This window comes from Gopherus evgoodei, chromosome 3 (assembly GCF_007399415.2).
Source record: "Gopherus evgoodei ecotype Sinaloan lineage chromosome 3, rGopEvg1_v1.p, whole genome shotgun sequence".
NCBI lineage: Eukaryota > Metazoa > Chordata > Testudines > Testudinidae > Gopherus > Gopherus evgoodei.
In genome coordinates, this window is record NC_044324.1 from 71353260 (window position 1) to 71379149 (window position 25890).

At 44.5% G+C, this 25890-nt stretch overlaps 1 protein-coding gene across 4 annotated transcripts in view; it reads right to left on the minus strand.

Annotated features, from left to right (window-relative positions):
* PHIP (pleckstrin homology domain interacting protein) overlaps positions 1-25890 on the minus strand; it is a 337941-nt gene that overhangs the window by 142412 nt on the left and 169639 nt on the right. For all 4 annotated transcript variants that reach the window (XM_030555793.1, XM_030555789.1, XM_030555794.1 and 1 more), the window contains 2 exons: positions 5216-5344; positions 3285-3510 (listed from right to left, as the gene is read on the minus strand). In XM_030555793.1, the coding sequence (XP_030411653.1) occupies positions 3285-3510; positions 5216-5344 (355 nt within the window). The remainder of the gene's footprint in view (positions 1-3284; positions 3511-5215; positions 5345-25890) is intronic.

A 25890-nucleotide genomic window follows, 5' to 3' on the forward strand; every position in this document is an offset into this window, starting at 1 on the left:
AGTTATCTAGATAGGGATCTACCTGAATTCTGCCTCCCTAAGATTAGCTGCCACTACAGCCAGAACTTGGGTAAAGACCCAGGGAGTTGTGGGGTAGCCAAAGGGTAAGACTCTGTATTGGGAGTGTGATGTGATAAGAGTTTTGTGGTGGAACAATCAAGGGGTCAATGGCATCAAATTTATTGTGCATTTGGAGCCCCAGACTGGGAGGCAGTTGAGGGGGAGGCAGAATCAGTGCTGGTGAAATCTCTGCCTCTCCCTTGAAGTCTACAGTTAATATTGGGATGGAGACCACTGCCTGCAGTGAGGCCATGGTCTCTGCTGCTCTCTCTTCAGAGAGAAGAGAGTCTCAAAGAGTGCAAGGTTGCCCTGGAATCTTTCAGGGTATGGAATGCTTCATTTGTGCCACAATTAAACAGATTATTGTGCTCAAATAAGAGGTCCTCAATTGCTATCTGCCCTCAAGTGGAAGGTTCTCAATTGTTACCTGGACCTCCCTTTGAATTCCAAGTGCCTGACCCCAAAAAAGATCTCCTCGTGGTAACTGCAGAGGCTATTGTTCTTCAGACAAATCAGATCACAGACTAAAGTGAGGCTCTGGCAGTCAGCTAGCCCTTGGCCATGAGGGATTTCATCTCATCCTGATGTTTGTTAGATAGTTTGTCTACAACACTGAGAGCTTGTCCCAATTAAAAAAAAATTGTATTTGAGAGCAGTACTGGCTAATGAACAGCCTTTTTGGCCAAAAAAGTCAAGGTTTTTAGGGTCCTTTCCATAAGGGGTGGACTTTGGAGTACCCTGATGTTTTTGTCCTCTCTTGGACAGCTTGCACCACCAGAAAGCCAGGTACAGGATGCTAGTAAAAGAACGCAAACCACTAGGCATGGACCTTCTACCTTTCATCAAATCTCTTGGAGCTGGATGGTACGGATGTAAGCATATGCCAAATGGACTTGGCAGGTTCAACTAAGCATCATTTGTAGGCATAATTGGTCTTCCTGATATTCAGAAGTTAATGCTTTTGCTCCTGGATAACCTCTAGAGGAATGTCTACTGTTTCTATCATCCTCATCATCAGCTCTTGAAAGACCTTAAACTGATCCATCGAGGCTGTAGTTGGAGGATTGATAGCCTCATCTGGGGAAGAAGAGGTGGTGGGTACTCCTGCTCAGCAGAGTGAAGGTCATCCCCCTCATTCTCCCTCTAACCTTTCAGTAGCTGTAGCTGGATCTGCTGAGAAGTTTGGGGAGAATGAATCTCCTTCCTGGCTGAGAGAGATCTGGCTGTCGATACGGAGAAGAATGCTGGTTTCCTGGAATAGGGATTCATATCCCAGGGGGACCAATACGGCCATGACTGGTATGGCTCTCATGGGGGAGAGGACAAAGGTGGGATACCCACTGGGATGTTCCCAATGCAACCTTGATCATCTTCTAGCTCATGTAATAGACTAATCTCTAGTGGCTCACTATGCCACCCATGGGAGTGATGGGCCATCAGTAGGGAATAATCTCTGCTATGTTCTGCTGATGAGAAAGAGCAGGAACAAACCTCCTCTAGGGGACGATCTTGTCTGGTGTATCTTATTTACGACATTGGTGCCAATGAGACATCTCTGGAAAGACATGGCAACTGAGGAGATGAGGAGTTAGCAACAATGTCTCAATCTATATTCTAGCAAGGGTGACTCAGGGCCAATGGAAAAGTCACTCAGTACTGTGAACTGCTTCAGTGCTGAGCTGGAGAGCACTGAAGTTTCCAGTGCTGTAGCCTCAGATGTTGGTGGCTGACACTTCTGCAGTCAGTGAACCACTCTCTGCTGAGACTCAAAGTACCAAGCTCAATGCCAAGGTTCTGTACTCAGGGAAACTCAGTTGTTAGATTCTGGAGGAACTGATGCCGCCTTAGTTTACAATATCAATGTACCAGCACTGACTCAATTTTATGGCCCTTAAGAGAAGAAGCCCAAAAGAAATGTGGCCCTTGGGTCTCCTGCCTGGCATTGGTGAAGGTAACCTACACCTAGTAACTTCAATGGAGAGATGCAAATTCTTGACTCTGGAGTGGCAGACAAACAAGGCATGTGAGAAGCAACAGCATGGGAGCATGGAGTGGAATTATGGCTCAGCAGGGCACTAGCGATAACAAACTGACCTGCCTGGTGTCGCTTCTCTGATCTCCCAGAGACTGAGCAAGCTTGTTTAGGCCTCCCTCGCCCTCTGCATAAGATTTGAGAAGGAATGGCCCATGGAACAACGTTCCAAAATGTGTCTCTCATTAATAGGCATAGTGATGTCACATAAGGAACAGATCTTAAACCCTGGTGACTTGTTGTCTGCCATATTCTTAGTACCCCTGTACAGGTGTGCATGTGTTGGGGGCTACCTAGAAGAAAGGAGACATAACTGGCTAAACTATGAAAAAAGGAATATTGTCTCTTTGATTATTTGTTTAAAGCCATCAGGCAAAAGAAACTTAACTAAACTACATTAAACAATACCATTAATTGTAAACCTAAAAATCTAATTTGCCCAGTGCCAGGGATGTGAACACTGCAAAGGGCACTGTATCGCAGTCACAGGTGGTAAGAAGGAAGTGAGTGGCAATTTAGCCTGTTCCACACCTTTTATACCATCAAATTTATTTAGGGAGGAGGAGGAGGGCATGCTGCAGGTGCCGGTGTGAGTCCACTGGACACTGCTAGTTAAAAAGGGTCAAGTGCATGTGCACCAACGGTGGAATCTGGATGGACAATCACTCAGCTAAAACAACTGTATTCTAATGGGGCTCCTACTAAATTGTACAAGATCAGCACTGCAAATAACCTTCTTAATTTTTAGAAACATACATTTCAATTATGGCACATAGCAGTTATGCTAGATCAAGAATTAGTTTTTACTAAATGTCTAGCTGGTGTTTCCTTGTTTCCAGCTGATGTTTTCCTAAGCAAGTCAAATCCCTAATCTCCGTTGATATTTCTCTCCTCAACTGAATATAAGTTTAGACTCCCAGCTCCTAGATGCAGTTCCCCTCAAAGCCAAAATTTTTTTTTCTCTCATCATTGCTGCTCCTCTTGTTAGCTGCCAATTAAGATCAAGATTTATTACACACCAAAAAGGATTTTTTCTTAATTAATCTGATAAACATAGTGGCAATATTCTAGAGTCCTATTAACTCCAACTGTATTAGACCACACACAAACCACTGCACTATACTTTCCATATGATGAATTCAATATTCAAGCCCATGTACACTATAGCATACCATACTTAAGCTCTATGTACCTGAGGAAGTCACCCCCATCTGTGGAATAAGCTGCTCATCTCTGCAGTTCTCACGACCTGGAACTAATCTCTGGTATCTTGATGGATGAGGGTTGCCATCAACATCAACCAAAAATGGGGGAGGCATGAGATGTGGAGCCTGCTGTGTCTGTTCATCTAAGACAAAGTTGTTGGCATCCCGGATAAGAGGTCGATAATCACTGTGAAAGAACATCTGATCTGCTATCTGTAATGTAAAGCCAATTTTTGATTAATTACAAGCAACTGATTAAAAATAGAAACATTCAAATAAAAATGTCTGCAGTAAGTATTCAATGTCTTTTCCTAGCAAGAAAGTGATTTGTACTGGTGGACACTTCTGTAAAAATGAGGTGGTCACAGAATAGCTACTTTACCTCCTTTCCAGAGGAGTATATAATGTGCTAATGTTTTCCCCATCTAATAGTCATTTTTGTACTGTACTGCACTGGGGAATAAAACCCAGACTTATCCTCTAAAAACACAGTTGCTTGGCAGAAAGCAGCGTAAATTGGGTTAAGTAGTTTATAAACTCTGCTATATTGTACATTTGACTACTACAGTTATGTTACTGCATTTTTAGGAGATATGGGGTGAAATGGAGATAAGCAGGAAATCATTTATATCATTTTAGTATTCATATTAACACCATGTGTTAATACACACAACTAAATTTTAAAAATCTTTATCTATTAGAGCAGATACTTCAAAAAGCCTGTTATAAAAGTAATTAAACAAACACTGATTTAAACCATATCAGAGTCCAGTTTTAATACCAATATGGCACTACTGGGAGCCTGTATAAGCATAAGAAAATATCTAGGATCACCAAAATTAACCCATCCTAATTAAAATTACATTAATATAACACAAAGTACATTTACAGTAGTGGTGCGCAAACTGTTCCAGCGACGCCCCACCTTACCATTAACGGAATCTGTCTACACTCCCCCTCCATTGCTAAACAGCCACGGCCTCCTCAACAATGGAACTTGGGCTAAGGCAGAGCTGGGGGCAGAGCTAGAGCTGGTGGCAGAACTGGTCTGGGGACAGAGAGGGAATGAGGGTAGAGCTGAGCTGGGAGCCGAACAGGAGGCTCAGTGGAACTGGGGTGAAGCGGGTTTGGGAGTGAGTGGGACAGGGACGGATCTGGCCTGGAGGCAGAACAGAACTGGGAGCTGAATGGGGTTGGGGGAGGAGCAAGGTTGGGAGTGGAGCTGGTCTGGGGGCAAAATGCAGCTGGAAGCATGGTGTTCACTCCCCACCCTCTGTGGGAGCTGGCTCAGGCCCTGCCATGTCCCCTCACCTCAAATGTTCCTCCACACCCCCTTAGAGGGATGCCCCCACAGTATGAATTTGCAGTATGAATCTGTCTCCAAATAACTTCCAGAGCAAGTGATATAAACAAGGATGAACCACAAATGTGATAATCCAAAAATATCTTTTAAAAAGATCAATTTCAATTAATTAGAATTAATCAGGAACCAGCACAATTATGTTAGAAAGCCAGGGTTAAATCTAGAATGAATTTAATTGGAGTGCATTAAAGTCACCTACTTAACAAAGTACTAAGCATTTCAATCTATTTTTATTATCAGAGGTATTTCTACTCCTTTTGTTCTAAGCATGGAAACATGGAGTGACTGCAGCTGAACAGGAGGCAGAAAGCAGCAGCGAGTTATAGAAATATACCATATTGTATGAGCTGGAAAAAAAAGAAAGAAAATAAAGAGGAAGAGAATGGAATCTAACAATACAAATATAAAAGCTTTACTTTGCATGACTGAAAAGATAAAAAGCTTTAACATCCATGAAATAAATTTGATGTCAATGTTTTTTCCAACAAAAAGCATGCACAAACACTTTTACTTAAACATTGAAAATGATATTTTGATTTATGCCTTGCACTGTACCTTATCATATTTGCTACTGGAGCCAAAGCCAAAAATCAGAAGGTGCCCGTGAGAGTCTGTACATGCAAAATGCTGTCCATCAGGAGAGCACTTGCAGTCAAAAACTGCCCCGTGTCCTTGTCCTTCAATCTGAAATACATTAAGGCAAAAAAAACCCAACAAAAAAAAAAATGATCAAAAACCAGGGAGACATAACATACTAAATTACAATCTCAACACTGTGATGTTGAAATGCACATAAAACATCCCAAAACAGCACACTGTTAAGATGAAAGATACAGTAGGTCTTTTACTTTTTAGCCATTTACTTACCAGTAATTTTGCTTTAGTACTCATGAAAGATGCCTGATTAATAGCAGTAGAAACTGACCGACTTTAACCGCAGAGCAAGCACAGTACAGGAAGATACAACAAAACTTTCCCCCTTGATGTCCTGATGATAAATTAAAAAAAGAGCTGCGCAGTTCACGGTTTCAGTCGCTACACTGATTCTACCTTCTGCCTGTTAAACTTGTCAATCAGCATTAACTGCGATGGTGTTTTTGTGATGTCAACACTTATTCACTAGCATATGCACTGAATAAATCAACCCATATATTGCCTGCTTCTAAAATTCCTACCCATATTTGTGTGTGTGAAGAATTTAGATTTGTTTGGTCTTAACTCATTTTAAAAAGGAGAACTGCAAAGATTTTAAAAAAGGAATTTTTACCTGATACTCATTTTCTGTTCTCCAGTTCCATTAAGCCAGAACAAATAGGTTTTTTTGTTTTCCCCTGAAACCTGTCAATCAAGCAGATGTGACCAATCACCATGCTGAGTTTTTATGTCTTTAGCACCTCTTCAGATAGTCCCTTTCTACACTCCCCAGTCAAGAACTTTTTGCATTTGTCTTTTAAAGACACAAAAAATTTCTTCCCTTAACTATGGCAGGCCTGTAAACTTACAAAGAATAATTGAATTCAGTCCACACAATAATAATTTGCACTTCCATAGTACCTTCCAACAGAGGCTATCAATGTGTTTTACAAACATTACTGAATTAAGCCTCAAAATTCCTATAAGGTAGGCACTAATATATCCATATTACTAATGAGGAAGCTGAGGTATAGGATCGCATATATCAGTGGCAAAACCTCTTCTTTATTTCCAGTCACTTTAAATCACTAGCTTATACTCCCTCTCACTACAGAGGTTTCAAAGAAAAGTGAGGCAGGTTTCTGGATTAGTAAAATTGAACACAGAAAACAATGATGTTATTATGTTCTCTGTTTTTGTCATTTGCTATTCCATAATGAAAGGGTTCTTAATAGAAGTATCCCACAGAAAAGACAGAAAATAAAACAGATTAGTCCTTCAAGAGAGCCACCCTAACATCAAATTGGCTGAGGAAGGCAGAATTAATTTTAGTGAATGCGTAGATGCAACAAAGCAGTCAGCTCTACTGATTTTTTTGAGGAGGCTCACCTTTTTGTTCAATGAGGAAGTCATGATTCTGGTAAAGTAGGCAGGTAACTTCTGCACAGAAATAAGCCTTGCAGAGTCCTTCTTAAATACAACTCCAGGGTCCCCTTACAGCCTAACACATTTAAGATTTTTTCTTGTTGGAGAAAGGCAATAACTGGGCAGAATTATCTCCTGCCTCTGGTGAAATTCAGACAAAATCTTATATTAAGGTTTTCCACTCTAATAGGAAAGATAGTTTGGATAGATTCTTCTCAAGAAACTCCTATAAAAGTTATAGAATACAATCGCTGAAGACATTCTTTTCTGCATGTACCACAAAAAGAACACTGACCCTATCTTGTAGATGCTCAGCTTCTCTAGTGATGAGTATGTACCAGTACTTAGGCTACGTCTTCACTACCCGCCGTATCGGCGGGTAGCAATCGATTGCTCGGGGATCGATATACCGTGTCCCATCTAGACGCGATATATCGATCCCCGAATGCACTTATATCGATTCCGGAACTCCACCAACCCCCATGGAGTTGCGGAGTCGACATGGGGAGCCATGGACATCGATCCTGCGCCGTGAGGACGGTGAGTAATTCGATCTTAGATACTTCGACTTCAGCTACGTTATTCATGTAGCTGAAGTTGCGTATCTGAGATAGATTTTCCCCCATAGTGTAGACCAGCCCTTAGTCTCTAGATGTGGCTAGGTTTGTCTTGAATGAGTTTCCAGGACGGTCTTTGGCTAGCATAATTTATTCAGAATGCGTTGTTTATAAGCCTCTCCCTGCCCCTACAAAGAAAATATAATACTCTGCTTTCTGGTTTATTGTGATCTAAGTCAGGTTTGGTGAACTGTGAGTTTGGAGGTTTACAAGAACCATCACTTAATCTGATTGCACCAATTAAATGCCATTTCCTGGGCCATCTGTATGTTACTACAGTCTTGTCTGTACTGTTTGCTAGCATCCTAACAAAAGCTGAAGTGAAGGAAAGAGATGTAAGAAATGGGGAAAGAAAACATGACTGAAAATAAGCTTTTACTTGCTAGCCTGGATATCATCTGTAATATTTAGGAAAGCTGCAGTTCACAGATCCACAGAGGAGAGACCTCAGGCTTGGATGTGACGTTTTAAAGGCAAGATATTCAAACACCATTTTTTGGGGATGTGGCACATCATCTCAGCTAGTCACTTTAGTCAATATTAAGTTTTTCAAGAACAGCATTAGCTTTATCTTGAGCCAGCTAAGCACTATTACGGCTGCCATTAGGAGAGTCCTGCTCATCATGATTCCTTGTCTGTTTCTATAAGCAACAAAGGTATGTCTGTCTTTATCCACTTACACAGTGGATTGAGGAGAAACTTCTTGAAACTTAAAACCATGATAAGTAGGACCACCCTACTCTGGACTGATGAAAAATACAGTTTTTCTTTGAGTCAGTCTGCACTTCAAAACCTGCATCCAAAGTCACAACTGTCCAGTGTGATCCTAGACTGCAGAATCCAGGAAAATTTAGTTACTGTGCATCTACCACAAAAGTTACCCCAACATGGGAAGGAAAGAAAACCTTGCTTTCTAAAGTCCCAGTATAAATCCAAGTATCCAGATAACAACTGGCATAAGATCTCATAAAGCTTGGTCCACAGGAACCACTTCAGATATGACATAAATAAGAAGCACACAGAATCTCACTGAGCTGTCCCAGATGGATTCTGATTTTTTGCAACCTTTCTTCTTAAAAGGACTCTAATCCCTGTGCCTAATTAACAAACGGCATTGAATAGGAGCGATGATGCTGGAGAAACTGCAGAATTGATCACATTACACTGGATATACTAGAGTGCAACATGAAAAGTCTGGTAATCATGTTGAGAGGACTGTTAAAAGAAGAGAGTTTTTGCAAAAAAAAGGCGAAGCTGCTTGGTATATCTCCAGTTTTATGGATGATAGATATTCTGAAGATAGATAGAGCAACACAATACTATAAGAGAATGAAAGGACGCATCTGTGCTCTTCACCTCTCTCTATTTTCTGTACAGTGATACAGCAGTGTCTGGTTGCTGCTAAGGACAAGGAAAGATTGGAAACCACAACAGATTCCTTAATGGAGAACGAGAGTGAAGAAATTCTCAAGTACAACTGGCAGCCTCTGCTTGATTGACAATTTCCAGGAAGAAACCCATTTAATTTGAATTAGTGGATGTTAGTAAACAAAGTAGATTCTTCTAAGCAAAATAATGGTCAGACAATTATTAAATACTTAAATCATCGTTTTTAAACAAAGTATCTCTTTTTAACTGGAATTCATCCAGGAGAAAATGACTCAGCAGAACCAGCTTTAGTAGAACCACTTTTATCACGTTCCATAAAGGAGAATATCTTCGAGTCAATACTCAATCTTTTGTTCTGAATGGTGTAACAAGAAAAAGGAAGAGAGAGAAAAGTTCCATCCACAAGCCCCGATTCTGCAACTACATCAGTGCAGGCAGAACCTTACTCCTGTGTAGAGCCCCACTGACTTCATGGGGGTTCTGTGTGGGAGCAGGGTCCACCCATGTAGTTCCAGCTGCATGATCAGGGACAACACCTGCAAAAGTAACTGAAAATTTTTCTGAAATGTAACTACCATGCAGAGATCAAGAAGGCCAAATTCAAGCATTAAAGTTTTTCATAAGATCCTTAGTTTGGCCACATTTTGTATATTGCCAGTTGCTGTTTATGCTGTTAATTAATGTCTAATATATATCTAATGTGTTCAACCAAGATCACGAAGTTTTGAGAAAATGTTTGAATTTCTTCACTGTTGTTTAAATTCTTAACCTTATATAGGGGTGTGTGCAAAAATTTTATCTTATTCTAAATATAAAAAAAGGGGGAAGAGGAGTCAAGGAGATGGAGAATGATACAAACGGAAACGTAAAACTGCATTAAAATCATCAAACAACCTATGAAAGTAAATGGTGCCTGATAAAGTGCACATTTCCTCTAGGTGCTTGTGCATGCATTTAGGGGCACTAAATAGAGATATTTAAGTTGCGCACTCCTAATTACCTCCATTCAAAATACAAGACCAAAGGGACCTCCTATGAGACGGAAAGGATTTTATTAATTTAAAAAAACTTTTTTAAAAAAAATGTATAAAAGGGCACCGTTAACAATCACGCTGTCTGGAATTTTTCCATCCTATTGTTACAATTATAGTACATAACTGATCATGTATTTTTTCCAGTTTGTTTTCTTTTTGTACACAGGCATTTTTTTCCGCTATAGAAACCTATCATACTCCTGATTATGTGTATTTTTAACTGAACAAAAGGGGAGAGAAATGCCCTTAACAAAAACTACACAAAGATTTTAGACCTTCAAAAATTCATTGGGATTCCCAGAGACAGGAGTAGCATTTTCATCACTTCTCGTTTTTTCTCACACACTATGTATTATATTGACAGTGTCCCTTTGATCACTGGAGTGTGGCTAATGTGACACTCTGAACCTGTTTTAAATATAATATACCACATTCTCAAAATATTGTATACAATTTCTTCAAATTTTTAAATTTATGTACAAATTTGAGTACAAAAGTTTAGCTTTGTTCACCACTGATTTGATCCATATACTTCTCACTGAAGTACAGATAAATTTAAAACTTTCTATTAGCAAATAAAAACTTGTTTCCAGATACTAAATATTTAAACTGTCTTACATACCACTTGTTTATTATAGCAAGATGTATTAAAGTACAACAGATCCTAGAATATTTATTGAAATAATTTTATATTATGTGATATCTATATTTTATTTCAAACAAACTAACATTACACACATACCAGCCCATAATTCCATATGTTATTGCATTTTCCCTAAAACAGATTATGTATGCTCTATTTACTTTTATAAGTACTTTCATGGAGATGGCATTAATCTCTACAATGATGCTACATGTGTAAGGTTGTAGAGAAAAAGACATAATATATTTTTATTTTATAAATAGCATGTGAGCACACAAAGGCTATCATAATGACAATATATATATGGGAAGTACTGTGAAAGCTAACGGCTGGCCCCCCCTAATAGTTTACAAGCGGCCAGTAGTGGGGAGAGAAGTACACAGTACTGCTCACAGACACAGTAGCCTGAACTTTTGCACTATCTTTTCCTTTCTGCCTCAAAGCAGAGAAATCTTGCTTCAAACCAGTTTTTATTGAACAGATAACGGAAGCACGAGATTTTATATCTACAAATCAAGTGTTAACGTGTAAGGGTCTTTGTTTGAATGTGTATAAAAGGTTTGTGAAATTTGTGTGAGACACAAATTGTACCAAGGTACAGGCTCTCCTTTTTTATGCAGAATAAAGCATTTTTCCTTATCCCTGTCAGGCTGTTAACTGGCTCTCAGCTAGGCAGACCCGATATTTCGGTAACAATACTGAAGGTTTGTGTTCACTCTTGACTATTCTATGTAACATTTTAAAAAATGTGTGACTAAAGTTAGGCTCCTAAAGCCAGCTTTAAATACTTACATATTTGGCCTGATTTTCAAAAATCCTGCGTACTGGGCAATTACATTGACTTCAAGAGTCCAACACCTTCAAGAACAATGTCACACGTGTAGTGGCCTAAAGATGGATGTAGGAACCAAATTTTGCACACCCACTTTTGAAAATCTTAGCCTGCATTTTGACTTTGATTATTTGGTCTGGGAACCTTGACATTAATTTAATATCATTTTTGTATGGAATTAGATGTAAAATAGTACTTTGCATTAATGTGTTTACAAAAACTAGCAAGCATTCAGCTAATTAAACAGTTGGTTTAAAATGTTTTTCCACACTAACTTTCACATAATGAATAAAAATCAAAATTGAAAAGAAAGCTGTATTTATTTTATTCAGCACATCTTCTGAAAGTTCTTGTGGTGATATGCATTTCCCACCTTCCATAAACTGTCTGTTGTATTTTAAATTAAAATGTTTGATTAAAATATTCATTCATTTTTAAAATACATATCACTGAATTACCTGCTGTTGGCACCTATTTTTCTGAAAAGTCAAGCCTTATTGGTTTAAGATGTCAACACGGTTGACAATATTTGCCTGAACTATAGAGAGGCATAAAACAAATCTAGAATGGAGCAGCTTTCCAGAGAACATTAATATCTGCTTGCCATACAATCACTTTTCTCCAGTCTCACTTTAATATGTACTCATTTTATTAAAAAAGTCCCTCAAAACAGTGTCAGATCTCTTTTTTGTATTTGCTTTGCCTGGCCACGGAACATATTTCACCACTTCTGAGTCTGGTAACAGAATTTATCCTGGAAAAAGCAAACTAAGAACCAAAAGAATTCATATTTTTTCTTTACTACGCCACATTCATAAAAGCCATGAAAGATAAATTAAAATGTAAGTATCTGCACAACCAAGTTAAGTCAATTACATAACAAAAATTTAATTATATTTTTTACTCCATAGACATATTATAACACTATGTCCATTAACATTTTGAAAAGGAAATAAGTTGGAGTCAATGTCACTTCCCTCTTCACTACAGTAGACCCTTCCACTGCCTTTACTTAATCTGTACTTTAGAGGGAACTACTCATTATGCGCTTAAACTTTATTCTCACAGAAGAGTGAAAATGCATGCTGAGGAACCTTTCACCTTTTCCAGAAGAGGGGCTGTCACGTTATTGATTTGAACTGGGACCATATAGAACACAGTGGCAACCAAAGTCCTATAGTGGCACCAAATCTTGTATAAAGGGGGTCAAATGAGGTGTCTAAGACAGGGTTATGGTTTGCTGGTTATGATTATGCTGTCTATATGTGTGTATCAATTTTGTAGTTGAATTTATGAATATTGGCTCTATACTGTCTGTATTTCAAACTTATGCTATGCTTCTGGGAGACATCCCAGACAAGTTGGTGTTAGCTCTGCCTAGCCTGCTTGATGGCCCATTAAGGACCATCAGCTATACAACTGACCCATTGAGAGAAGGCAGATATGCCTTGTAACTCAGCAAAGTATGCAGAAACTTGCCCATGAGACTCCAGACTCCATTTTGCTGTAATTTTCCATAGTAAGAACAAAGAGGTGTTCTTATACCTGCAAAAGACTATAGAAGGCTGATGTCTCATCTCCATCTTGTCTTCAATATTGCTTCTTAGCTCTGGAGGGACTTTGCTACAAACTGAAGCTCTACACAAAGGACTGATGACCTATCCCAGCTGGAGATGTATTCCAGAGACTTGATTTAAACCTGCAGTTTATTCTATCACTGCTGCAAGCCTGAACTAAGAACTTTGCCATTACTGTATGTAATTGTTTCCATTTAACCAATTCTAGCTCTCATCTGTATTTTTTTTCCTTTTATGAATAACTCTTTAGATTTTAGGTTCTAAAGGATTGGCAACAGCATGATTTGCGGGTATGATGTGATTTGTATATTGACCTGGGTCTGGGGCTTGATCCTTCAGGATCAGGAGAACCTCTTTTTTCTTTTACGGGGTATTGGTTTTCATAACCATTTGTCCCCATGATGAATGGCACTGGTGGTGATACTGGGAAACTGGAGTGTCTACAGGAATTGGTTATGTGACTTGTGGCTAGCCAGTAGGGTGAAACCAAAGTCCTCTTGGTCTGGCTGGTTTGGTTTGCCTTAGAGGTGGAAAAACCCCAGCCTTGGGCTGTGACTGCCCTGTTTTAAGCCATTTGTCCTGAACTGGAACTCTCAGTTGGGTCCCGCCAGAACCAGCATCGTTACAGGGGCCTCCTACTGCAGTAAATCTTTCCTTTACTCTCATATGGTACTTAAGGAATATCCAGATAGCACTACCACAGCAATACAGTAACATATGTCTAAACCTTTTATTTGAGTGGCCTAACTTTACCTGCATGAAATATAGTTACTGTCATTAGAATATAACTTTAAAAAGGAGAGTTGGAATATATTATAAAATACTGCAGTCCTCTCTTGTAAAAGAAGAACAGTGACTGGGGAAAGAGGGTATTTTAGCTATCATGCGTGGCTAAACGTTGTGTGAATAAACTACTGCCACTTTTTATTTCCTTTAATTTTCTGACTGATTTTCAGTTATGTTTAGGAGTCAAAAATCTTTAATATAGCTGTGTTAGTTTAATTTTACATTTCAGCTAAACAAATATTGCTGCATCAAAATTGAGCCCATAGTTAAAAAGATGCCAGTCTACAATTAGTATTAGCCTCTTTACAGTATTTGGAAAGACAGTAGAAATGAAGTGATTAAACACTCAGTACTGTGCAAAAACAGCAATAAAAGACGGTTACTCACCTTTGTAACTGTTGTCCTTCGAGATGTGTTGCTCACATCCATTCCAGGTAGGTGTGCGCGCCGCGCGTGCACGTTCGTCGGAAACTTTTTACCCTAGCAACTCCAGTGGGCCGGCAGGTCGCCCCCTGGAGTGGCGCCGCCATGGCGCTTGATATATACCCTTGCCGGCCCACCCGCTCCTCAGTTCCTTCTTGCCGGCTACTCCGACAGTGGGGAAGGAGGGCGGGTGTGGAATGGATGTGAGCAACACATCTCGAAGAACAACAGTTACAAAGGTGAGTAACCGTCTTTTCTTCTTCGAGTGATTGCTCACATCCATTCCAGGTAGGTGAATCCCAAGCCATACCTAGGCAGAGGGGTCGGAGTGAGAAGTAGCGGCATGGAGCACTGCAGATCCGAAGGCCGCATCCTCTCTTGACTGCTGGACCAGGGCGTAGTGGGAAGCAAAGGTGTGGACCGATGACCAGGTCGCTGCCCGACAGATTTCCTGGATGGGCACACGGGCGAGGAAAGCCAGCGACGACGCCTGCGCCCTGGTAGAATGCGCAGTCACACGGCCCGTAGGGACGTGGGCCAAGTCATAGCAGGTCCTGATACAGGACGTTACCCATGAGGATAACCTCTGCGAGGAGATAGGAAGCCCCTTCATGCGGTCCGCTACTGCCACAAAAAGCTGGGGGGATTTGCGGAACGGTTTGGTCCTCTCCACATAGAACGCGAGAGCCCTACGGACATCAAGCGAGTGGAGCTGTCGCTCCCTGCCTGAAGAGTGAGGTTTCGGGGAAAAAACCGGGAGGAATATCTCTTGGTTGATGTGGAAGGCCGAGACCACCTTGGGGAGAAAGGCAGGGTGTGGCCTCAGCTGCACCTTATCTTTGTGGAAGACTGTATACGGGGGGTCTACCACGAGAGCCCGGAGTTCCGACACCCATCTAGCTGAGGTGATAGCTACTAGAAAGGCAGTCTTCCAAGAGAGATAGAGTAGGGAGCAAGTAGCTAACGGCTCAAAGGGGGGCCCCATGAGCCGAGACAACACCAGGTTAAGATCCCAGGTTGGAGCAGGGAGTCGGACGTTAGGGTATAAACGTTCCAGCCCCTTCAGGAATCTAGTCACCGTCGGGTGAGAAAAAACGGAGCGGCCATCCCCACCCGGGTGAAAGGTGGAGATAGCTGCCAGGTGGACCCGCAAAGACGATATCGCCAGGCCCTGTTGTTTGAGGGACCAAATATAGTCTAAAATATTGGCCATGGAAACTTCCATAGGGCGGAGACCTTTCTCCACGCACCAACAGGAGAAACGCTTCCACTTGGCCGAGTATGTCGCTCTAGTGGAAGGCTTCCTGCTGCCCAAAAGTACCTCCCATACCGGGGTGGAGCAGCGCAGTTCAGAACTGGTCAGCCACGCAGGAACCATGCCGCTAGGTGTAGCGACTGCAGGTCCGGGTGACAGAGAGTCCCGTGTTCCTGGGTGATCAGGTCTGGGTGAAGGGGCGGGGGAACTAGGTCGGCTATGGCCAGGTCCAGCAGCATGGGGTACCAATGTTGCCTGGGCCACGCCGGGGCTACCATGATCACGCGAGCCCTGTCCCTGCGCACCTTCAGAAGGACCCTGTGGACCAGTGGGAACAGGAGAAATGCGTAGTACAAGTGGGTCGTCCACGGAATAAGAAAGGCATCCGCTATAGACCCGGGCTCCCTGCCCTGAAAGGAGCAGAACGCCTGGCATTTCTTGTTCCCCCCGGACGCGAAGAGGTCCACATGGGGATAACCCCACCTCTGGAAGATTGAGAGGGCGACGTCCGGGCGAAGGGACCACTCGTGTGATAGGAAGGATCTGCTCAGGCGATCCGCCAGCGTGTTCCGTACTCCGGGGAGGAAGGAAGCCGTGAGGTGAATGGAGTGGGCTACACAAAAGTCCCAGAGTCGCATCGCCTCGTGACATAGGGGAGAGGATCTGGTGTCGCCCTGCTTGTTGATATAGTACATGGTTGTCGTGTTGTCGGTAAACACCGCGACACAACGACCTCGAAGCTGGTGACAGAACGTTTGACAAGCAAGGCGGACCGCTCTCAACTCCCGCATGTTGATGTGCAGCTTCACCTCCTGTGGGGACCACAGGCCCTGTGTTCTCAGGGTTCCCAGGTGGGCCCCCCAGCCGAGATCTGAGGCATCCGTTGTTAGGGACACCGAAGGCTGAGGAGGGCGGAAAGGGAGCCCCGCACACACTACGGACTGGTCTAACCACCAGCCGAGAGAATCTAACACCCCCTGGGGGATTGTGATCAGCATGTCTAGCGGTTGCCTTGCCGGCCGGTAATGTGCGATGAGCCACAACTGGAGGGGCCTCATGCGGAGCCGAGCATAACCGGTCACAAATGTGCATGCTGCCATGTGGCCTAACAGGGTTAGACATGTCCGTATTGATGTCAAGGGGGCTGCCCGCAATCGCTGAACGATCGCCGACAACGCCTGGAACCTCGGTAACGGCAGAAGAGCCCTGGCCACGGTGGAGTCCAGGACGGCCCCGATGAACTCCACCCTCTGCGTGGGGAGCAGGGTGGACTTGTCTATGTTGATCATGAGGCCCAAGGTAGCAAACAGGCCGGTGATCCTGCGGACGTGGCTGCAAACCTGTAGTTCCGACGTGCCCCGAATTAACCAATCGTCTAGGTAAGGGAACACGTGGATAGGACTGCGCCGAAGATGTGCCACAACGACGGCCATGCATTTTGTGAATACCCTCGGGGCCGTAGAAAGGCCAAATGGGAGGACTGCAAATTGGTAGTGAAGGCGGCCCACCACGAATCGAAGGAAACGTCTGTGGTGTGGCCAAATGGCAATGTGAAAATAAGCGTCCTGCATGTCGAGGGCGGCGTACCAGTCTCCCGGATCCAGGGATGGGATAATGGTCCCCAGGGATACCATGCGGAACTTCAACTTCACTAGGTATTTGTTGAGCTCTCGCAGGTCGAGGATAGGCCTGAGGCCTCCCTTGGCCTTGGGGATCAGAAAGTAGCAGGAATAAACCCCCTTGCCTTTCTCGTTTTCCGGAACCGCCTCTATAGCTCCTTTGTTGAGGAGCGTCTGTACCTCCTGTCGAAGGAATTGCTCGTGAGAGGGGTCCCTGAAGAGGGACGAGGAAGGGGGGCGGGAAGGAGGAAATGATATAAACGGCAGGCGGTATCCCGTCTGCACCGTGCGTAAGACCCAGCGGTCCGATGTTATTTGGGTCCACGCCGGGAGGAAAAACGAAAGGCGGTTGGAAAACGGGGGGGAAGGATCCGTGGGGAAAACTGTTACTGCGCCCTCGGGCGCACCTTCAAAACGAAGGCTTGGGCCCAGGCGGGGGCTTAGAGGAGCTTTGATTCTGCCCCCCCTGGTTCCCCGAATGTCTACGCCTTCCATTCCTGCCACGGCGCCTATTGAGGTCCTGCTGTTGGCGGAACTGGGGGTATGGCCTGCGCTGCTGTTGCTGCTGTGGCCGGAAGGGTCTGCGCTGCGTTCCCGGCGTGTGCATCCCGAGGGAGCGCATAATGACCCGATTGTCTCTGAGACTTTTAAGTCTGGGGTCTGTCTTTTCTGAAAACAGGCCCTGGCCTTCGAACGGGAGGTCCTGGATGGTGTATTGGAGCTCCGGTGGAAGGCCAGAGACCTGAAGCCAGGAGATACGGCGCATCGTTACCCCCGAGGCGAGGGTGCGGGCAGCCGAGTCTGCAGCGTCCAAAGAAGCTTACAACGAGGTTCGTGCAACCTTCTTGCCCTCGTCCAGAATGGCCGCAAATTCTTGGTGGGCCTCCTGTGGCAGCAGCTCTTTGAATTTGTCCACTGCCACCCACGAGTTAAAAGCACATCTGCTGAGCAGGGCTTGTTGATTTGAAACCCTGACCTGAAGGGCCCCAGCCGAATAGACCTTACGGCCGAGGAGGTCCATACGCCTGGCCTCCTTGGATTTGGGGGCTGGAGCTTCCTGTCCGTGGCGCTCCCTCTCGTTCACCGACTGCACCACCAGGGAACACTGTGTCGGGTGGACGTGGAGGTACTCATAGTCCTTGGAGGGGGCCATGTACTTCCTCTCGACGCCCCTCGCCGTAGGGGGGATGGAGGCCGGTGACTGCCAGATTGTACTGGCGTTGGCCTGGATCGTCCTAATGAAGGGTAGGGCGACCCTGGTGGGAGCATCAGATGAGAGGATGGTGACGATAGGGTCCTCGATCTCAGAGACCTCCTCGGCTTGCAGGCTCAGATTCTGAGCTAGTCGCCTAAGGAGGTCTTGGTGCGCCCTGAGATCCAGCAGAGGAGGGCTACTGGAGGAGGTGCCAGCCACCGCTTCGTCGGGGGAGGAGGATGAGGAGACCCCCGGCAAGAAAGTGTCCAGTGGGGGGTCCCCCTCAGCCCTCGCCTCTGTCTCAGGAGCAAGAGCAGGGTCTTGCTGCTTCGATCCTTCCTCTCCATCCGAGGAGGGAGGGGGGCGAGACAACGAAGCCTCCGGCACCCTGTGCTCTGCCGTTGCAGGCCTAGCAGGAAGCTGTTGGGGGCCCTGGGCTTTATGGTATGCCCAGGGGGTCCAAAACCCCCACTGTTGCGGACCCTGGTCCTGTTGCGGAGGGTCCTGAAACAATGCCGCCTGCCTGTCGGTGCCCAGCGCATACACGCTGTCCGCTTGAGACGACACCGACGGCTGCCTAGAAGGCCATGGCGGGGCCGACCCCGGCTGATAAGGGTCTGCGCGGTTCGGCACCGAAGATATTCTCGGTGCCGGGGATCGGTACCGGGAGTCATAGCGGCGCCGGGATCGGGTTCTGTCTCGGTGCCGGGATCTGGATCGGTACCGGCCGCTGCTTCGGTGCCGGGATCAGGACCGGGACCTACCCCCGACGCGGTGCCGGGAGGTCGACCGGGACCGGGACCTGCCACCAGCTCGGTGCCGGGTGGTCGACCGGCGCGGTGAGTGACGGCGAGACTGGCTCCGAGAGTCACGGTGCCGGTATCGACGGCTGGAGTCAGACTGCGACCGTCTGGAGGTCGATCGGTGCCACGAGTGCGACCGGTACCGCCGAGGGGAGCGGTGCCGGGACTGCGAGCGGCGGCGGGATCTCGAGCGACCGTGGCGTCGGGACCTGGATCGCGAGCGCGAGTCCCGAGACGGTGCCGACATCATGGGCTTGCCCCTAGATGCTACCCGCACTGGAGGTACCGGGGGTGGCGGCTGAGTAGACTCAGTTAGGGCGATAAGGTCCCGTGCCGAGGCGAAGGTCTCCGGAGAGGATGGGACCAATAGCTCAACCCCAGACATTATGGGGGAGCTTGGCGGCACCGGACTCGACGGACCCACCGGGCCCGGAGTCGACGGTGCCGGTAGCGCCGCGGCCGATGTCGATGCCGGGCGCTCCATTCAGGTCTGCCTGGATGGAGTAGCAGACGTTGACGGTCTCGCCTCTGCACCCGGTGCCGGGGAAGGTCGGTGCCGGGGAGTCTTCCCGGTGCCGGTGCGATCCGGTGCCGGCGCCGAGATCACGGCCTGTGAAGCTGCCGGGTCAAGTGCCGCCTCCATTAGGAGAGTCCTGAGTCTCTGGTCTCTCTCCTTCTTTGTCCTGGGCTTAAAAGCCTTGCAAATGCGGCACTTGTCCGACCTGTGTGATTCCCCCAGGCACTTCAGACACGCGTCGTGGGGGTTGCTGGTTGGCATAGGCTTTTTACAGGCCGCACACTGCTTAAAGCCCGGCGAACCAGGCATGAGCCCGGTGCCGGGTGCCGGGAAGGGCTACAGCCCAGACCGGCGAACAACTATATACAATACTATTTACACTACAACTAATTAACAAACTATACTTAACGACCTAACTAACAACTGTAATAATAACGGTAGTTAACAAGGAGAGCTAGGGACGTGGAGGACAGCTATGCCGCGCTCCACAGTTCCAATGACCGACACGGCGGTAAGAAGGAACTGAGGAGCGGGTGGGCCGGCAAGGGTATATATCGAGCGCCATGGCGGCGCCACTCCAGGGGGCGACCTGCTGGCCCACTGGAGTTGCTAGGGTAAAAAGTTTCCGACGAACGTGCACGCACGGCGCGCACACCTACCTGGAATGGATGTGAGCAATCACTCGAAGAAGAACATATGTTGATGCCGATAGTGACAACATTAACGGACATATTTCAGCATAGAAAGATTTTCCGTGGAAATCTTTATGCTCCTGCAAAGTTGGATTTCTGTATGAGGAGGTTACAATTTCTGCAGGAACTTCCTTGTTGTAGCATTTATAATCACTGAAAGGCAAAAATAAGATGCTCACAAGCATCACTAGCAAAGGCAACTATGTTTGTAAATTCTGCAAGTTTAACAGCTCAAATGTAAAGACCTTCGAAGTTCCTCAGGACCAAGAGCTTCAGATTTTCTTTCTTCCTCAGAATAAACCAGAAAACTAGAATTGAAAGTTACATTCATGTAACTTTAACAGCAAATGCAGGACTTGATCTTGCAATTCAATGCAAAGTACAGAAGAAGCCAATGGGGCTCCATGAGGATGGAGAGGTCTAAGCCAGTATGAATCTCATTTACAGGATTGGGCCCTTATAACACTTAAATGCAAGGATGAAAACATTAAGATGTACAGAGCAAAATTAACTCAGTCATGTTACAGTATTTTGTATTTTCTATTACTTTTCTTTATAAATTAATCTATGAATATATTCATGTTTATGCCATTAAACTTAAGCCTTAAAAAAATACAGGACTGATATTTGTCTTTTGATATATAGAACCAAACATGCAGCATTATTTGACTTATGCAATGTGTCCTATGAAACAATGCTTATTTATATATTTTTTCCCAAGTCTTACAAGAAATAAATTCATATTATAAAATACAGAATGTCCAATAGGGCTGAATTTTAATCTTACTGTAAGAAGCACACATTTAACTTATCACCACTTACACTTGTGACCTTAGTTACATCAATGTAACTTTTGTAGTTTTGTTTGACTTCATCTGCAACTGCGTACATAAGGAATTTACTGAGATCTAATGACCATAGATTTGTTTTCTTTTTATCTATCAGACTAGCCATACCCTTAAGTAAGAGGGTTTAACCTCTTTCAGCGTATGCACAAAATATCAAAAGCGTGTCCCTCCTCTTGATACAACACTAGCTCACGTTCATCTTCAAGGTTTCATCATCAGAAGCTAGCCTAATTGCTCTACTTAGGACATATGCAGTTCGTTGGGAGTTTGCCCAAGTAGCGGGCACAATCACTGTTTACTCAAATTATAAACCACAGAAATAACAGGAGTACTTGTGGCACCTTAGAGACTAACAAATTTATTTCAGCATGAGGTGCCACATGTACTCCTGTTCTTTTTGCGGATACAGACTAACACTTCTGCTACTCTGAAACCACAGAAAGTGGTTACAAACAATTTCTTGGATACTTACGTATGTATTTTCATAGGCCCTAGAAAATTAAAGAAATTACTTACTCTACGGTAACTGAGGTTCTTCGAAATATTGTTGTCAGTGTGGATCCTACTATAGGTGCATAGGCACCTCACGCATGCAAGATCAGCATCTTCTGAATCTGTCAGTGCTGCCCAGGCACTTTGTGCCTCCTCTTGCTCCTCTATGATGACATAAAGGGATGTCAGCTGTGATCCTCTATCAGTTTCCTCACAACTCAAAGCCCTTGGTAGCTAAGGATGCCAAAAAGCCGGAATGAGAGAGTTAGTGGTGGGATCCACTGATTACAGCATGTCACAGAACTTCAATTATTGGAGGGTAAAAGTTCTTTTTTCAAGTATGTGTCAGCGCTGATCTCATTCCAGATGACTATCAAGCCATGTCCGTTCTGGACAGTGGGAAAGAGGAGCATCAGCTATCTGAGCAGAACAGAGATTAAAAGTACAACTCCCCCAAACTTGGCATACAAACTCTCCTAAACCAACTGCCATGTCAAAGGTGTAATGTTTAACTAATGTAAGTGTGTCGGCTCCAGGCTGTAGCTTTACAGAGGCCATTGAGGAATCTGGACACCACCAGATGTGAAAAGACCAAATATGACGACTCTAGTGGAGCCTAGCTCACTGAAATAGCTGCAAGATGAACCTTGAGAGAACTAAGAGCCAACCCATAATGCTGGATTGCCCATAAGAAGAGCCATTTCCATTTGGAGGAACAGCTAGATCATCCTCGGAGACAGTTTCCTGTTTTGAATGAAGATTTCTTAAATCTGTCGAGAACATTCTTTGACAGTAGCTTTCAGCCATCCACCATTCAAGCTGATAAGTGCAATGTCTGAGTCTGGCTGCAATATCTGACCAAGATATTAAATCCAACCACAGCAGGAGTTGGATGGGAGATTGAATGGACATGTGCAATAGGTCTCAGAATCAGACATTTCTCAACCAGTAGGGAGTTTTGTCAATGTGGCCTTGTCCCATCTGACCTTGGAGATCATTCCAGGGAGCAGGAGAATCAGAAAAAAGGCATATAGGAGGCCTGGAGACCACTGCAGCAGGAAGGAGTCTGGTAAGAAACTCAGATACACACACATACACACACCCCCGCTGGAGCAAAAGTTCAGGAACTTGGTGTTGTCCTCTGTAGCAAACAGATCTATTGGGAGAGTCCCCCACTAGCGAAATATCAGCTAGCAAAATATCAGCTCCATGACAGATGTCTGCAGCACCACTTGTGGTTGGTTACAATGCACTTGCTTAAGAAGTTTGTCAGGTTGTTGCTGGTTCCTAGAAGGTGTAGAGACAGTGGAGTTACCTCATGGTGATGACATCAGGTCCTCAGCCTTGATGGTTTCCTGGCAGAGAGGATGACCAAGCACATCCTTGCTTGTTTATATAGTGCACTGTGCACTTATTGTCCATCAAGGTCTGCGTTGTGGAGTCCCGCAGGACGGACATTTATGCTATACAAGCCAGGACTCATGTTATGAGAAGGAGTCCCAGATGGCCCTGAGCCCCAAGATGTTCATATGCAGTTTCAGATCATCCTGGAAAACCAGATTGTCTGCATCTACAAATGGTTCAGGTGGGCAGTCCCAACCTGTCCCTAAGGCATCTGTGATGAGCATCACCAATGGGGAGGGGAGCAAGAAAGTGGTCTTGTATTCTCCTGGTCCAGCCACTGAGCTTTTGCAGGTCCTGGGGCAGGACCGTGACTTGGCCACACAATGCTTGGACGGGGAGTACACTGTCCTCAGCCATGGTCAATAAGGACTGCAGGTGATGTCTGGCAAGAAGCAGTTATGTGGGAGCTTCAATAGAAAGGTAGTCACCCTGTCCCAGGTTATAAAGTCATACTTAGTCAGTAGTATGGCAATATACCACTCACAGCTGTAAGGAGGCAGAGAAGTAAACATTTTTCCCAAATAGTTTTAGCCTTTTGGGATCATTGCCTTTAGAGCTACTCTTACTGGACTTAATTTTTTTCTGTATTGCCATCACAAGTAAGGAGCCCAAACTGTGGTACAGGAAAAGTACTCCAATCCTGTTTGAGCGACTTAATACTGCTTCTCTACCTGTTTCTGCCTCTCTCTTTGATTTTGACTCTGGCTCTCCCTTCCTCACTTCATTAACTCCCATTCTCATCATCAATGAGTTCAAATTTCATGCTGATGAGCCATGCAACCCCTTCGCTGCACGTTTCCTCACTCATACCTCTTCATTCAACCTGCAGCCCTGGTTCAACTCTTCCACTTATGAGAAGACCCATTCAATTTCATCTCCACCAAGCTCTGTGCTCTCTCTGACCGCTGTTGCTGAAATCCCCCTCTCTGACCATCACCTAATTCCCTTCAACATCACCCATCAACACCTCCTTCACCCACCACTCAAACTTTCCATGACTTCCAGTCCATCAGCACTGATTACTTCTCACCTGATTACTGACTCACTCCTCAAATCTCCCCTTTTCCCTTCTCTCTCCGTACAGGAGCTCACAGATTTCTTCCAAGAAAAAAGTGACACAACACAATGTGACCTTTCCCCTTCCCACCAGCAACTCTCTCTGCCTTTTCCCCTGTCACCAATGCAGAAGTGTCTCAGCTACTCTTCTCATCTAACCTTTTCAATTGCTCCACTGATCTCATCTCAACCCATCTCCTGATCTTAATTGGATTCACTCTCATCGCATCCCATATTCTTCTCCCTAACCTCTCACACTCTCTTCTGGCTCTTTCCCCTCACCAAAAAAACAAACATGTTTTAGTCTCTCCCATCTTAAAATATCCACATTTGACACTATTTACTACTCCACTACTTCCCCACCTCTCTCCTTCCTTTGAACATGATGTCTACAATCACTATTTGGAGTTCCAGTAACAACCCAGACCTTCTCCAGTACTTCTGTCCTTTGCACTCCATCCAAACCACTCTCGCCAAAGTTTCTAATAATCTCCCCTGCTTAACCAAAGCTCAGAACCAGTAACTCCATCCTCATTTTCTTGACCTGTCAGACTCCATCAATACTGTTGTCTATGCTTTTCTTCTTTAAATCTTGTCTTCCGTGACTATCCACTCCTGGTTCTTCTCCTATCTCTCTAATCACTTCTTCAGTGTGTCCTGAGAATCCACTTCATCCCTCCTCCAACTTTCTGTGGGAGTTCCACTGAGTTTACTCCTCGGTCCTCTTATCATCTGCCTCTACACCTTATATCTGGGTAATCTCATCCACAAACATCATCTCTATGCTGAAAACTTGCAGATCTACCTTTCTACTTCTGACCTGTCTCCTCCTGTCCAAATTAAAATCTCAGCCTGTTTTTCTCCAACTTCTCATTGTGGCTCAAATCAAGTTTAACACAGCTAAGACAGAGCTCTTAACGTTGCCCTCAACATAAGAATGGCCATACTGGGTCAGACCAATGATCCATCTAGCCCAGTATCCTTTTTTCCGGACAGTTGACGGGGCCAGGTATTTTCAGAAGATATGAATAGAGTAGGGCAATTTTGGAGTAATCCACCCCATCATCCAGTCCCAGTTTCTGGCAGTCAGAAGCTTAGGGACACCCAGAACATGACATTGTATCCCTGACTATCTTGGCTAATAGCCATTGATGGATCTATCCTCTGTGAACTTACCTAATTCTTTTTTGTACCCAGTTATAGTTTTGGCCTTCACGACATCCCCTGGCAATGAGTTCCACAGGACAACTGTGTATTGTGTGAAGAAGTACTTCCCTATTTTTTTTTAAACCTGCTGTCTATTAATTTTATTTGGTGATCCCCTAGTTCTCATGTTATGAGAAGGAGTAAATAACACTTCCCTATTTACTTTGTCCACATCAGTCATGATTTTATAGACCTCAATCATATCCCCCCCCCTTAGTTGTCTCCTTTCCAACCTGAGAAGTCCCAGTCTTATTAATCTCTCTTCATAAGGAAGCCATTCCATACCCCTAATCATTTTTGTTGCCCTTTTCTGAACCTTTTCCAATTCCAATACATCTTTTTTTGAGATGGGGCGACCATATCCACATGCAGTATTCAAAGTGTGGGTATACCATGGATTTATACATTGGCATTATGATATTTTCTGTCTTATTATCTATCCCTTTCCTAATGGTTCCTAACATTGTTAGCCTTTTGACTGCTGCTGCATATACTGCCTGACTGGTTTCAGAAAACTATCCATAATGACTCAAAAATCTCTTTCTTGTGTGGTAATAACTAATTTGGACACCATCATTTTGTATGTAAAGTTGGGATTATGTTTTCCAATGTGCATTACTTTGCATTTATCAACACTGAATTTCATTTGTCATTTTGCTGCCCAGCCATCCAGTTTTGTGAGATCTTTTTGTAACTCTTCATCCTCATCTTTGGATTTAACTATCCTGAGTAATTTTTTATCATCTGCAAACTTTTTCATCTCAGATTTTTCCAGATTATTTAT